This window comes from Apium graveolens, chromosome 3 (assembly GCF_009905375.1).
Source record: "Apium graveolens cultivar Ventura chromosome 3, ASM990537v1, whole genome shotgun sequence".
NCBI lineage: Eukaryota > Viridiplantae > Streptophyta > Magnoliopsida > Apiales > Apiaceae > Apium > Apium graveolens.
Window position 1 is genome coordinate 124,096,281 of NC_133649.1, and position 16,534 is coordinate 124,112,814.

A 16,534-nucleotide genomic window follows, 5' to 3' on the forward strand; every position below is an offset into this window, starting at 1 on the left:
ATAAATAACTAATTCATTATACTAGTACTCAAATCAAATCCCGATTTCCAGTCATCACTTGGGCATTACATGCCTAGCAGAACCGTGTAAACTGTAAAGGAAGACCCGAGATTAAGCTTAGAGAGTTAGCGGTATGTAGTATTGATATAAACATCTAGCATATCAATGCACCCAAAATCAGAGTTAAGGAGTTATTTAAATGCTAAGCAAAAGATTGACTATTTCATGATAACTTATTTAGAAATTTGGGACTATAAGGCATAGATTGTCACCGGCTTAATAGAGTGTAGAGGCTCATTATCCCAAATAGACTAATCCACATATATGATAAAGTTGTAATACTAAATAATTTATTAAATCATCTAATTAAGCATATCAAATATAAAAATTTCAGCAAATTCAAAAATGTAAACCATTATCTGCTCCGGTTGATCAAGCTGACTAGCCCCCTCTACGTTCTTGGACGTACTTGCCTCATTGCCGCCTTCTTTCCCTTCATTCATTTTCACAAGCAAATCAAGAAGAGTAGCATAATTACCATCTTCTATCAAATTCCAAGCATCACTTCCATCGTACACCTAAAATCAATTAAAATTAATCAAAAACTCCTACCAAAAATATAACATTATCAAAAATTTCCCTTCATATCTATAATACCACAAAATCAAAACCCCTGTTAAAAACTACTAATCTGTTACTTCCCGACTACAAATTATTCAAACAAATATAGCAGTAAAGGCTAAAGAAATACATAGTGACACAAATATATGCATACATACTAATACACTGCACACACTCAAAATGCACATTCAATTTCACAACAAATCAAGAAAATTTCTCAAACAAAAATCAAGAAAAACACATCAAACATCAAATGTAGCTTCAAAATCTCTTTCACCGTGCTCTTTATTAGCTTCTCCTCAAACCAAAAATCCTTCATGGCATCAATTGCATCATCCATATGACTCTCTCTAGGCTACAAAATTAAAAAAAATTAAAAAAATCAAGAAAGTTCAGGAAATCAAAAACCCATGTGAAGATCAAGAATCCAAACCTTTCTAGGCCGTCCTCGTCCTCTAGTAGCCATCTTCTCTCTCTAAAATATTTTTCATCTAAAAAAATTAGATGAAAACATTTTCATCTAATATTTTCGGGCTCATAGCTGAATCAATTTATAAATGAGACGGAGAGATAGAAGAGGGAAATCGATACACATACACATAAATAACACAAAATAGATAGATAGAATAATACATCAGCCTCAAATGGAAGCCCTAATCTGGGATCCCTATCTTAATTAAACTCGTCTGCCCCTTTTCCTTGAACCCTAATTCTTGTTTCATACCATAGCCCTTAGCATTGACTGTGTGGTGTGCACCAAGTTAAGCATCATTTCTACATTGTCATTGCCTTGTTCAGCTAGAAGTTGATATGCTGGAACAGGGTGAGTAAATGTCTTAGCATCGAGGGAGGTGGATTCTATAACAGCTTGAGGTTGCTGAGATAGTCCCTCCCTGTCTGCATCCTGAACATTCATTAACTCACTTGCAATGACATCCACCCTTATAGCTCCTGTACCTGCATTTCTCTCATAATCTCTCTTTTGTTACATCAAGGTCTCACCTTGGCTCCCCACCCTCGCACCCTCACCTTCACCATCTAAGGTGGGACTCCACACACTCTCTTTTGCCAATCCTGAAGAACTGGATTGCATATTTTCAGTATTTTCCTCTCCTTTTTCCTGGGTGTAACCTAGACTCTCACTCATAACACCATCTTCCCTCAATCCTATGAGTGATTGTACTACTACTAAGTCTTCTGCACTTGAAATAATTGATGAAATTTGAAGCTGTGCAGAGACACTTGATGGATGAGGGATATCCGTCGGGTTAGCAGTTTGATTATCCGACGGATAACTGCTGTTAAGCTTATCCATCGGGATACAATCACTACTCGACGGATGAACAATATCCATCAAGAGAGTAGGAATAAATGAGTTAGGAGTGGAAACTATTATGGACTCTGTGCAGATTGATGAAAATTTTGGCATAGATGTCTCAACAGTTCCAGAAAGAATTGGCAAGTGAGCCAACAAATCATCCAAAAGATGATGCTCACTTGCACTAGATTTTGGCTTCCCCAACACAGTTAAAGAAGGGGAATCAGGAATTGATGTGTTGATCATATCCACATCCAGAGAGTTTGTGGGAGAATTTGGTGTTTGGGGTGCTTTTATAAGTAAATATTTTGGTTGTGACTCCATATTTATTGCAGCCACATCAAGCTGACTTTGAGAAGGTGCAGTGACTGTGTCTTTAGCACCAGTTTGCACAGTGTGTGAACCATGTGCATCCCCAAGGGTTTTTGATTTCTTCTTTCTTGTATAGGTTTGGGGTGAGATTGTATCCCTTACCCTTTTGGCCCGTGCTCTTGGATGAGAGCTTTGTTCAATAGTCACAACCTGTTGGGAGGATGCAACTAGCAATGAGCTAATTTCCTTATTAAGCACTGCAGTCTGTTGGGAAACTGCAGTGTGGCTAGGCTGGGAAACACTCACCTCTCCAACCTTATCCTTAGTGTTTCTTTTATGTTCACCCTGTCCCTCACCTACCTTACCCACCTTCACACTCCCCTCTTTAGATTTGGTGGATTTTGCAACTGGCATCTTTTGAGAGATACCAGAGGGGGCTTTCTTTGATTTGGATTTAAAAAATTTTGATGGTTTGGTAGCTTGGGTAGGCAACTGTTGGGTCATTGACACAGTTGCCATAGCACACTATAATGCAAAGAAATTTATGAGGTTGGAATAGTAGAGACAGATGAACTTACCTCACTTACCTGAGGTGCTTCCATTACAGGGAAATAGAAGAGTGTCACCTCTCTGTGATTGTTTGCCCTGTTCAAATCTGCAATAATTCTTCTTTCTTGAACCCAACAATCTAATTTGTTGGTTGGGTTCCCAAGCACAATTTCCTCAGATAGGTGGTTAGCTAACATCATGAAAAATCTAGCATAGTAAACATTTTTACCCCTCTTATTTAACTCACCTAACTTAAACCCCAACTCAAATAAAACAAGATTACTAAAGTTAAAGTACTTATCAGTTACAAGCATGTAAAGCATGTTAAGCATTGAGATATTGACAGAATCAAAATTACTGATTTTACCAGAAAAGACCTTAGTAACTACATCACATAGATAACTCCATTCTTTCCTAAGACCCAATCTCCTAATTTCACTTAACTTAGAAGTAGGGAGTGCATATTTCAAGGAGTTAAACATATTAACAATGTCAGTGTCTGTGTGTGGTGAAGTTACAGTATTATCAGGAATCTTGAAACATGTTTTAACAACATCACTATTGATACATAATTCCTTACCTTTAATAGTGAGTGTGATGGTCTTATCAGTTGAGTTGTACACAGCATTTGAGCACCTATCTTCAACAACCTCACAGATGATGGTCGGTGATTCCAACATGGCATAGTTGAGTTTACAGTTCTTCACAAAATCCATCATTTTATGGTAGTCACTAGACTGTTTAATCCCCTTGTTTACTAGAGCCGTGAAGTTGTTCTTCACATAGATAAATCCAGTTTGTGACATGATCTTGACTACTGGTGCTATTGTCAGAGAGTGGAAATTGCAGAGATAGAGATGATAATTGCTTTTGAGAAAGAGAGAATTTTGAGCAGATGATTTGAGAATGATAAAAGAAAAGTAATGGAAATGAATTAAGCTTTTATACTATCTCAAAAATAATTGTCAAAAATAATAAAGTAAAATAAAGTAACCAATAAGAATTGCCCAAAATAGCCGTTTAAAAATAAACTGTAAAAATTCCTTCAAATATCCGTCGTGTTATACATATAAACTGTAAGTATACTCGATGGATAAAGTTCAGGGAATTAACGACTAAGATTCAGACAATTCGACGGATGAGGATAAATCAGTTATCCGTCGAGTCATAAAATATTCCAGAAAAATAATTGATTTTATTAATAAAATGTATACCGACGGATGATCAAACTCGATGGATAACGATCATCCGTCGAGATGAAAATTTTGACTTATCCGAAATTTCATCCAAGACTGAAAAATTAATTAAATTTCTGGCTGCATTATAACTTACAAATTATCTGAAAAGATTTAAGAGTAATTTAGTATACCTAACTCACTTACCAACCTTGAAAAGGTGGATTCATCCAGTGGCTTCGTAAATATATCTGCAAGCTGCTTTTCACTTGGAACAAAATGTAGTTCCAGAGTACCATTCATTACATGTTCCCTTATGAAGTGGTACTTGATGTCTATGTGCTTTGTCCTTGAATGTTGTACTGAATTTTCATTGATGGCAATTGCACTTATGTTATCATAGAAAATGGGAATTCTTTCCACTTGCAGACCATAGTCTAGCAATTGGTTCTTCATCCACAAAATCTGTACACAACAACTGTCAGCAACAATATATTCAGCTTCAGCTGTAGAGGTAGAAACTGAATTTTGCTTTTTACTGAACCAGGACACAAGCTTGTTTCCTACAAATTGACAGGTTCCTATTGTACTTTTCTATCAATTCTACAACCTGCATAATCTGCATCTGAATAACCAGTTATATCAAAACCAGAATCTCTAGGGTACCAAATGCCAAGTTTTGGTGTTCCCTTGAGATATCTAAAAATTCTCTTAATAGTTACTAAGTGAGATTCTCTAGGATCAACCTGAAGTCTAGCACACAAACAAGTAGCAAACATTATATCTGGTCTACTAGCTGTTAAGTACAGAAGTGATCCAACCATGCCCCTCTAGCTTGAAATATCCACAAACTTTTCAGTAGTGTTTAATTGAAGCTTAGCTGCAGTGGCCATGAGAGTTTTTGCAGATGTGCAATCCATTAGATCAAACTTCTTTAAAAGATCATAAATGTATTTAGTTTAACTAATGAATATTCCATCACTAACTTGCTTAACTTGCAAACCAAGAAAGTAAGTTAGTTCTCTCATCATACTCATTTCATACTTACTTTGCATCAATTTGGCAAACTTTTTGCAAAGTTTTTCATCTGTACAGCCAAAAATAATGTCATCTACATAAATTTGAACAAGTATACTAGAGCCATTAACATTTCTAAAGAAAAGAATTTTGTCTACAGTACCTCTAGTGAAGTGATTCTCTAAAAGAAACTTTGATAGAGTGTCATACCAGGCTCTAGGTGCTTGCTTCAGTCCATAAAGTGCTTTCAAATAATAGTAAACATATCCTGTAAAATTTGGATCTTCAAAACCAGGAGGCTGACTCACATAGAATTCCTCCTCCAAATCTCCATTCAGAAAGGCACTTTTGACATCCATTTGATAGACTTTGAAATTGGCATGGCCTGCATAGGCTAAGAAAATTCTGATGGCTTCAAGTCTTGCAACAAGAGCAAATGTTTCATCAAAATCTATTCATTCTTGTTGACAATAGCCCTTAGCAACCAATCTAGCTTTGTTCCTGACCACTATTCCATTTTCATCCATCTTGTTTCTGAATACCCATTTGGTGTCTATTGGATTCTTTCCTTTAGGCTTCGGCACCAGCTTCCATACTTTATTCCTCTCAAATTGGTTTACCTCCTCCTGCATAGATAAAATCCAATCAGGATCCAACAAAGCTTCTTCTACATTCTTTGGTTCTTCCTTGGAAAGAAAGCTGTTGTATAGACATTCATCTTGAGTTGCTCTCCTTGTTTGAACTCTAGAAGATACATCACCAATGATGAGCTCAAAGGGGTGATCCTTTGTCCATTTCCTTTTCTCACACCAGTGAGAACCACTTTGTTGCTCCTCTTGTTAGTCAGAACACAGGCTTCTGAGTTGAAGGTTACTGAATTGCCTTTATCACAAAGCTGGATAATACTCAACAAATTATGCTTGAGACCATCCACTAAGGCAACCTCCTCAATGATGACATTATCTTTAGAAATCAAGCCATATCCCACAATATAACTCTTGATGTCATCTCCAAAAGTAATACTTGGGCCAGCTCTCTCCTTGAACTTTGTGAGCAGGGTAGAATCACCAGTCATGTGTCTTGAACAACCACTATCCAAGTACCATAGATTCTTTCTGTTTCCCTGCACACATCAAAATCAAATCAAGTTGATTTTGGTACTCAAGTTTCCTTGGGTCCTGCCTTGTTAGCTTTCTTTTTCTGTTTCTTAGGCTTTATCTCATTTGACTTAGGGATATCAGATTCATCCTTAGTCATTTGAGTTGAACCTTTGAAATCATTCATTACAACAAAATTATCATGCATATTTAAATTAACAGGAGATGGCATGCTATTTGTAAACATGTTATTCCAGTAAGGCATGCTAAATGGCATTTGTGGCATACTAAATGCAACATAATAAGGATTAGGTGCAAATGGCATATTAGCAAACTGTGCATTCATATTCTATGTAGACATAGCATTTATAGGCATAGAAGGCATGGCATTCATGTTGAAAAAATCAGGTGGCACAGATGTGGAAGTAGGCATGGCAGTTTTACAATTAACAGACAAATGATTTACACTACCACACTTGACACAGATTTTTCTAGGAGCATATTCATCAGGTGTGTAGTTGTTGTGCTTGTTAATTCCTACTTTACCATTTCTATTGTTTTTCTTTTTAGCCTCTGTTTTAACCTCAATCTTTTCCAGTCTGTCACTCAATTTCTTGACAGTCATATGACCAATATTAGCCTTTTTCTCCATCTTCACTTGACTGGATTCTCTTGGAACAAAATTCTTGGAAACTGATCCATATTTCTCATTTAACTTGACAAGTTTGGCTTTACTCACAGGCTTGCTTACAGTCGACGGATGAGGATTTATATCACTCGACGGATAACCCTTTTTGTTATCTGACGGATGACCCTCATCATCCATCGAGTCTACATCTGTTAGCAATCCTTTAACCAAATTGGATTCCAGCTTCTCCTTATTCTTCTTCCAGGCTGCATCACAAAAGGACACAATACCTTGAACTTTAGTGATTTGAGCTTGAACATCTCTAGATGTTTTCCATGCCTTAATTACCTCATGTTCTCGTTCAAGCTGCTTCTTCAAGATCTCTTCTTTCTTCAAGGACTCAGTTAATTCATCCTTAGCAATTTTACACTCAATTCTTAATTTTTCAAATTCAATGAACTGCGACTCTAGCACATTATTCCTCTCACTTAAAAACAAATTGTTTTCTTTGATTTTAGTATTTTCCTTAGTAAGAGACTTAAGTGTAACACACAAATGATATAGTTCTCTAGACATGTCATTTATTGCATCATTACACTCGGCTTTAGATAAATGTGCAAGGTTAGTGGTGATTACCTGATTACTTGAAGAACTTATCTCTGTTTCATCAGACTTGGCCATTAGGGCTTAATTGACATAGTTGACATCCTCATCCTCATCCAGACCATCTGCTGCCCAGTCATTTTCTTGTGTAATGAAAGCCCTTTCCTTTTGTTTGAGCAACTCAAAGTATTTCTGTTTATAATCCACAGGCTCAAACTTCTTTTTGTTGGAATCTGACTTTCTACACTCATTGGAAAAGTGCCCTGCCAAGACACATTTGAAACATTTAAATTTAGATTTATCCACCATGTTTCTATTTGTCTTGGCTGCTCCAAAGTTCTTCTTGAACTTGAGCTTCGCAAATCTTCTGGAAAGAAATGCTAGATGTTCATCAATATCTTCCATGTCATCTTGGCTCAAAAAATCTTCATTTTCTGCTGCCAGCCCCTTGCCCTTGTTTTCATAGACCTTTGAAGTTGATTCAACAGCTTCCATCTTCATCTCCTTCTCTTTCTCTAACTCAGCAACTAGTGCAATGGATCCTCCTTTCTTCTTTCCTCTCTACATCCTCTCATCTTGCTCTATTTCAAGTTTATCAGTTTTCAGGATGCCATACAGTCTCTCCAAAGTAAACTCCTTCTAATCTTGAGAGTTTCTCAGTGAGACTATCATAGGTTTCCATTCCTTTGGAAGAGATCTAAGGAACTTAAGATTGGAGTCTTTTGTCTGATAGACCCTTCCATGCAACTTTAGAGCATTTAGTAGTTTTTGAAACCTAGTAAAGATGTCAGTGAGAGACTCACTTTCTTCACTATGAAAATGCTCATATTGCTGAATGAGTAGCTGCATCTTATTTTCCCTTACTTGTTCAGTGCCATCACAGATAATCTGTATAGTATCCCAAACTTCCTTGGCAGTTTTGCAATTGATGATGTTGTCAAACATGTCACCATCAACTCTATTGAATAGGATATTCATGGCCTTCTTATCTTTCCTGACATGTTCAATATCAGGATCAGACCATTCATGCCTTGGCTTGAGGACTGATGACTCATTTCCAGTTGCAGCTCTCATTGGTACATGATGGCCTCTCTCTATACAATCTACATAGGCCTCATCTTGAGAAAGTAAATGAAGATGCATCTTTACCTTCCAGTGATGGTAATTATCTTTGTCCAGAAAAGGAATCTTGACTACAACATCCTTCTTGTTCATCTTGCTATTTTGTTGTGATCTTTAAACTCTTTGTTTATCAAGAGCTTGCTCTGATACCAATTGTTAGTCCTAACAATGCAATAAGTTTTACAGAAGGGGGGTTGAATGGAATTCTTGAAACTTTTTCTTGGTTTAAAAGTGTTCTAACTTAAAATATATATCTGTGTGAATTGATTTGCAAAGTGCGGAATAATAACTTGGAATGAATCAAAACACTAGTAATTAAAAACACAAGTCTTTAAAAACTTTCTGGTGGATTTGAATGTATCCACCAGAGATATATATTATATCAAGAGAACTCTGTGTAGCAAGATTTGCTCACAGCTGCTTACAAATATGAACAACTAAGTTTTCAGAGAAATGCTAAAAATACAGCTTACAAATGTTTCTCTCAGAATTTCTTGCTTAGTGTTCTTGTTGTTCTATTTGCTACTTATTGGTTTATATATATCACCAAGATTACAAAGTAATAAAACAAGATAATAAAACAAAAAACCTATCAAGTCTAATACTATGCTGCTTCATTACTCTATTCCAGTATCTTTGAATATCTTTATAATAGCATGGAAATGGCAATCCTATTTTATTCCAACATCTTTGAATATCTTCATAATAGCATGGAAATGACAATGCTTCTTTGTTCTCTAAAACCCAGTTGAATAGGCATCCACATTCCTTTTGCATACACTCGACGCATGTGACTGTGTTGTCACTATCAATTGATGTTTGAATTGATTATCCGTCGGGTACATGATCATCCGTCAGGTTGCCTAGTTGATCATACGTCGAGTGGCATTGTTGTTTATTCGTCGGGTAGCAATCTGGCACTTGACTTCATTTCATTTATACAGAATTACAAGACATCTTTTATAGCGACTCGTATACTTTTATAATTTTTAAAAGTGTAATTTTTAAATAAATAGTCAAATGAAATATGTGTATTGGTTTCGATCGCTATGTGTTGATCTCTGGGTGAATTAGGGTGTATCAGGTTATTTACGTAATTAACTATTGAGTTATATTGAATTGTTTTCATTTTTAAAAGTAAATTTAATGCAAATTTATTTACATAAATATTTGGAATGTCTCTAAAATTTTTTTTATGGTTTCAGAATTACAATAATTATTTTTGGGATTTTATAAAATTTAGAAATTAATATTTCATCAATTATTTAGCCCTATATGATTTTCTGAGTGCCTTTATTTGTAAAATCCGTATTTAATTCTAGAATCCTTCAAAAAATTATGAAACTCATATTTATTTAGGTTTGGAATATCCCGAGAATTTTAAAATTATTTTGGGAATTGTTGGGATTAATTTCACCCGCACTTTTGTTCGCTTAAATTATTAAATGTGGGTATGTCTTGTGTTTTAGAAAAAGGTTAAAAATTGAGAAATTATAATTTATGAGTTTTAAAATATTCTGACAATTTTATTTAGTCAAATGTTGCTTGTTTCTCCTTGCTCAGCCGCCGCCCTTCGCTATTTTCTGGCGAAGAGGTGGTGCGTGCTTGGCGTTGTTCTCTGTAGCCTCGGTTCTGTTGTTTCCAGTTATGCTGCTGTGATTGCATAATTCGAAGATTTGTTTCATGATTTTGGTTCAATTCGATGACTGTTTTCGTGATGTCGTGAATCAATAAATTCAAAAGAATTTTGTGGATAATCGTACTATTGGTACTAATTATTTATAAAATTAATTGGTGAAAATTTGTATGGAAACCCGAAATTAATCGGGCACCGAAATTTTTTTATCGCCGTCCGCGATGAATTTCGACGAGCGGACGGTGGACGGTGATAACGTTGTTCTGAGTCCTACAAATTAATAAATAAATACGAGTATAAATATAAGATATAATAATAATAATTAGTTGGTTAAATCGGTGTTTGGGATTTGTGAAATGGATTTCGGTTGTATTGGTGAAATAAATTGTGGGATTGTTTGTTGTGATTTGACGTCGAATTGTTCGACGGGTAGGCCGATAAATAGTGGAGATGTTGCCCGAATTTTTGGAAATTAAATTCAGAAATTCGGGACATACCCTGTAATTATCGTAACGTCGAACGAGTATAAATAAGTATATACATATATTATATGCGAAACGTGATTGTATGTTGTGGTGAATGTTTTGTTAAAACTCAATGACCCTAATTTCGCAAAATGACGAGTATACTTATTTTCTGAAAACAAACACCGAACCTATTTCCGAGATTGTGAACCCTAATCATTGCGCGTGTTATTATAATCTATATAATTACGAGTCGGGAGTTGATATCGAATGGGTAGATGTGTTATTGAGGATATGTCAAGCATACCTAGAAGTCTAACATAGGGTATTTCAGTTATGTAGGTTCTAGTCGAAGGACTCAAGGATTGATATCAAACTAAGATAACCTAGTGATCAGTCGACGAGCGCAGCGAGGTTCCCAATCGAAGGACTTGGGCGTTGAAGTCGGATCCAGGATAGTCAAATAGTAAAGCGATAAAGCTGAGTGCCCCGAATCGGTTCAAGGTCAATCAGAGATAGTTGTAATGCTCTACAAGGAAAATACCCCTGCCCATTCTTTTATGGTTCAGTGTATATGAATAGCTAAATGTTTTACTTTCGTAATGGAACAGAAACGTTTTAAGTTGCGTATCCCCGTAGTTATAAATCACTGTTTTCAAATTATTTTGGGGATAAGTAACTTCGAAAGGTACCTATATCGAATGGAATGATTTGCGAAATGAATTTTATATGTGTGCTGGTTAAATAAAGGATTTTGAAAATGAGATAGGTACAGGTGCTTTGAAAACTGGATAAAACGGTCAGATATGGGATACATTGGGGCCAGAGTAGGCCTATTGAGGTGGAGTAAGAGGCTAATTCGGTTGTGTGCACTATAAAACCGATTAGTCCAGCAGGTCAGAGACCTAGCTAGTCTCTGAGTTCCGGAACAGGTATATAGGATGGAAATGAGAGCCGTCCAGTGTTGATAGCCTGATCAGCTGTCTTCACATATCCGTAAGTATCTGATTTGGCTTTGTGATTCTTGTAACGGAACAAGTGAGTTTATACAGTGAATTTGGAAATGAAAATGGCATGCTAGAATTAAACTCTGGTATTTGTACAAAGCACACTACTACGTTTGTTTTATTAAAAGCATGCTAGTTTTTAGTATCCAGTTTATGAATGTTTTACATGTTTTGTAAGCGAGCCATAATCTTTGTTCCCATCACTGTTTTATTGTAAACTGTTTTATTGTTATTCATATAGTGGTACTGCTGAGAAAGCAATTGCTCACCCTTGCAGAATGTTTTATATATGTATTGCAGATGCCTAGGAGATTCTTACGCGATAGTCAGGGCAGAGTTCCAGCTCCTTTCGTGTCACGCTCCTCTGAGGTAGTTGTGTTCGGACCAGATAATGTCTGTTGAGTTGCTGCATTAATTTAGTGGTCAGGATGGTGTAAGGTAATTTGTGTTGTGTTAGTTGAGTAACCTAAATCATACTTAAACCTGGAAAAGGTCTTGGTAAAGGGGTCGTAGTATGTATTATTAATGAGTTAATCTGGATTATGTTTGTTATTATTGTTGTTGGTGACGCCAGCTCCTGACCCCGGGGTTGAGGTCGTCACAGTTGGTATCAGAGCTACAGGTTTGAGTCCCTGATTTAGGTTAGGAATAGAGTTAAAAGAGTACATGAGGGTTTGCATATAGATGTGAGTCAACAACTCAATCATAGGAGTGAGTCTATAAGTTTAGTCAAGGGTTTCGGAGACGTAACCCTGATGTTTGTTGAGGATTGACTGGAACTGCCCTAACCTAGAGTACGTTCCCTTTGTATATATGTTACTAGTAATGTTCGATAAAGATTTCCAGTTCCCTCTCGAGTATTCGAGTCTGATTGCGAGGATTTAGCTTTTGCGCGGTTCTTTGGTGTGTCAGCTGAAGAGGCGCCAACGTTATTTCTAAATATCGCCTTTTCTATGTCAAGGAGTGTTATTGGCTAGATGGTGTGACCTTGGTAAGCTGGATGGAATGACAATCGTTAGCGGCTGCTATAACAGTTAAGTCTCAAAGAGAATGAGGACCAGTACGGTGGTGTATATCTTGATTTCTTATACTTCTTTCTTGAGAACTATTTTGTTCCCAGAGTAATTGTTTCCTATTTCTTAAGTTACTTATTTTCCTGTGAGAAAGTTGTGAACCCGAAGTAAGCTACTTAGGGTTATATTGATCTCATTACAAATCAGATTCACCCCCTTCCTAATTGTGAATTTCCTTTGAACCTTGTTTCTTCTCTCGGAAATTCTATCAGTTGATTGGGGCAAACAGTGCATATGAAATGACCATTTGTCTATGTGACAAAAGGGTCTGGTGGGACGCCACCAAGTTATGTATTGTGAACTGTGCGGTACTAAGACTGGCCATCTTATGTACTTGTATGGTTGCTCTCAGTCATACCTATATCTTCTTCACAGTTTCTTCTTATTTGATTCCCTTGAGTTTGAAATTTCCTTTGATATTTTATGATAATGAATTTCTGCGATTGGATGGTCCTCGTTATTTAAAGCAAGTAAGAGCAAATGTCGAGAAAAATGAGAGTCCTATATCAGGATGCCATTTAAGAGTAATGGTAACCGTGAGAGTTCAGGATCTAAGGATGGAGTTATAACCTCGAGAAAGGTAATTCGGTGATTGATGAATCACTTGAGGGTGATAAGAAATTATCCCGGGAGAAAGGTTGATTGAAGTTTGGGACTAGGGTGCCTAGAAGAGTCCAGCGTTCCTTAAATTGACTTGATGTATTAGTTTGTTCTATGTAATTGGTGGCTGATATAGCCAGCCAAGTCTCGTAGTATATCAAATTAGTTTGATATGGTAACTGAGGAGTGACAGGGAGTTAGTTAGTGGCTGTTGTATTGAGGAATCATGCTACGGTGTTAGTTCCTAGTATTTTAGTTCCCTGAACTGTTATTGATTCTGCTACTATCATTATTGTTATAATTGCTAGTGCTATTAATCTAGATTTCTTTTGTAAATGGACCTCAATATTAAGGACATGGGTTTTATTGGGCAACATTTTCCAGATACAGGTGCACCGTTTAAACGGTGATATTTTGTTAAACATTTTGCTATATGTTGAATAAACTCATTTATATGTCCCAGGACAATGTCACCTAAGAAAGTTACCCAGTCTAATGAACATAGTAGTATTTTGCGGGGGGGTCCAACTATAAATAAAATTCTAGATTTGTTGCGCCAGCAGTAGCAACAACAATTGCAGTTAATCTAACAGGTTCAGCAGCGGTAACTAATGTTGCAGTAGCAACAACAAGGAGTGAACCCAAGTGTGTATTTCAAATCTTTTCAGAACGTTAACCCTCCTGAGTTTAAGGTGAATCGAATCTAGCAGCTGCTGGAGCATGGTTAAAAGAAATGGAGGAAATTTTCAATCTCGTGCAAGTAAGTGGTAATAATTAAGATCGATTATGTAAGTTATTTCTTGAAGAATGAAGTGAATTATCGGTGGGAATCAATCAGAGTGTTAGAAATAGAAGGCCCTGTTTTATGGGCTAGGTTTACTGAGTTATTTATGAAAAGGTATCTCCCTGATCGTGTGCGGAGTTAAATGAAAAAAATTGAGTTTTTAGAACTGAAACAAGGTGAAAGAAGTAGGCTGGAATTTGAGTCCAAGTTTACAGAATTGGCCCGATTAGTTCCTGAGTATGTAAGTACGGGGATTTAGGAAGTAAGGAGGTTTCAGCAAGGGTTGAAGCCTGAAATTCACAGAGAAGTTGTGGCATTGCAACTCAAGACATACTCCTCTATGGTTCAGGGCGCCCTGGTAATGGAAAATGAGCAGAAGTTGATTGTTAAAGACGAAAGTGATAAGAAAAGGAAGTCGAAAGGAGTAAAGGATAAAGCAGACCAAGGACAATCCATTTAAGGATTTGAGAATTGGTTTGGCCGAAACAGGAGTAAGAAACTTTAGAGACGGAGTTTATTGCAGGCTAGGTCTAGTGTTGCTTCAATTACTTCCACTCCAGCCCAGTTAGTCAAGTGAGCAGTGGTGCGTGTAAAAAAAAGTATGCAATGTTTCAAGTATGGATATAAGGGTCATTATGCCTTGGAAGGTAACCCATGAGTGATGTATTACAATTATGGAGAAAATCGGCATGTTGCAAGGAGTTGTAGCACGGTTATTCAAGATACTACATTGCAAGTGTTTAGAAGTTGGACGTAGTTGCAGTAGATCTGACACCCTCCGAGTTAGAGGGGTTTGAAATGATTTTAGGATTGAGTTCGTTGTCGCGTATTATGACAAGGAGTGGTTTCCGAAGAAGCAAAGTGTAAAGTGTACAGAAGCCAATAGTAAGGTAAGTTTTTGGATGCAAAAAGCAATATAAAGAATTCTTCCAATCATGCGAGAAAAGAAGTAATGAGGTAAGGATATAAGGTAGATCCACCATCTGTAAAGATATGAATAAGAGAATACTTAAGCTGGAGGAATTTTTAGTAATACATAAATGCCCTAAAGTTCTGAAGGTCAGTGGAACGAAATAATTAGTTTGATAATGGAAAAGGTTATTAGTAAGGAAAGTGAGCATACCATATATAGTTCTCTGGGGATGCACCAGTGATGTTGCTAGGAAGAGGATGGAATTATGAGGTTGTGTAATGATTATCGGGAGTTTAATAAAATGACGAATAAGAATAAATAACCCCTATTAGGAATAAATTGCTTATTTGACCTAATTCAAGGAGTGTGTGATTTTTACGGGATTGACGTAAGATCCAGCTTGAGGACGTATCAAAGATTGCGATTAGAACGAATTACGAGCATTGTAAGTTCTGATGATAGCATATGGAGTAACTTTCAGTGTATCTGTTGTCTATAAGGAATTAAGGGACATGGTGTATAAGGAGTACATGAATAAGTGAATTGTATTTATTGATAACATCCTCAGCTATTTAAAGATTAAGAAAGTCTGTGTTGAACGCTCAAGGATTTCTCTATGAAGATTAGAAGGGAAGAAACTATACGCTAAATTTTCCAGAATGAATTCTAGCTGAGATAAACAAAGGGGGTTCTGATCGTTTTATCAAAGGTCACCTAGGCAAAGTCAGTGTAATAACAGATGCCCTGCACAGAAGGAAATGACTGAATGTGATTAAGATCATTGAGGAGTAAATAAAAGAATGGGAAAGAGTGGACTGTGAAGTTTAAATACCTGAAGGTGAGAAGAAGTGAAGATATGAGGTTATTTTCCAGCCTAAATTACTGGAAATGAGTAAGGAGTGTTCAAATGTTGGGAATTAAATTGAAAACCAGTATTACCTATCATCTTTAGATGAAGGGTTAAAGTGAGATGATGATTCGGACAATATAAGAAAGGTGGAGAGTATATGTGTTAGGTTTATAAAGGAAACCGAAGTAATTACCTATAATGGATTGAGTTTTTATATTAATAGTTACCCTGTTAGTAAGACAATACTACTTTACGAAGTGTTGTGTGGACATAAGCGTGAGTCCTCCCTCCATTGAGAGAAAATGGGAGGAGAGATATTGTTAAGTCCTGGATTAATTCAGTATATTCAGAGTGTGGTGGTGTTGACTCAGAAAAGAGTTGAAACAACTCGGGATAGACAAAAAGAGAAAGCGGATTTGCATCAAGAGAATATGAATATATAGAATGAGGATCGAGGTATAGGTATAGTTTCCATGAGTTGACGTGGCTATTGCAGTTGCAGTATATTTATATATATAATGTGCCTTGTGCATCAATATTTAGGTGATATGTATCTGATTCGGAATCAAGCCCTTAATTAGGAGCCAATGGGCTCTTATCCAAATTTATTTTGCAGTGAAATGATCGATCCAGATCTTAGATCGTTAAGAATGAGTCTTTAGTAATGAATTTATGTTTATAGTGAGTATGTTGTGAATAAATTCTTGAGTAGAAGAGTCTACCTGGAAGTTAGAGTCAGATATGCTTGACAAATATCCTCACTTG

At 36.5% G+C, this 16,534-nt stretch overlaps 1 protein-coding gene across 1 annotated transcript; it reads right to left on the minus strand.

Annotated features, from left to right (window-relative positions):
- Positions 1 to 362: 362 nt before the first annotated feature.
- Positions 363 to 1,160, minus strand: LOC141714562 (uncharacterized). Its single transcript, XM_074518076.1, has 3 exons — positions 1,055 to 1,160; positions 899 to 976; positions 363 to 578 (listed from the first exon to the last, which is right to left on the minus strand). The coding sequence occupies exons 1-3, from the start codon at positions 1,085 to 1,087 to the stop codon at positions 363 to 365; spliced, it is 327 nt and encodes a 108-aa protein (XP_074374177.1). The 5' UTR covers positions 1,088 to 1,160.
- Between the last annotated feature and the right edge of the window lie 15,374 nt (positions 1,161 to 16,534).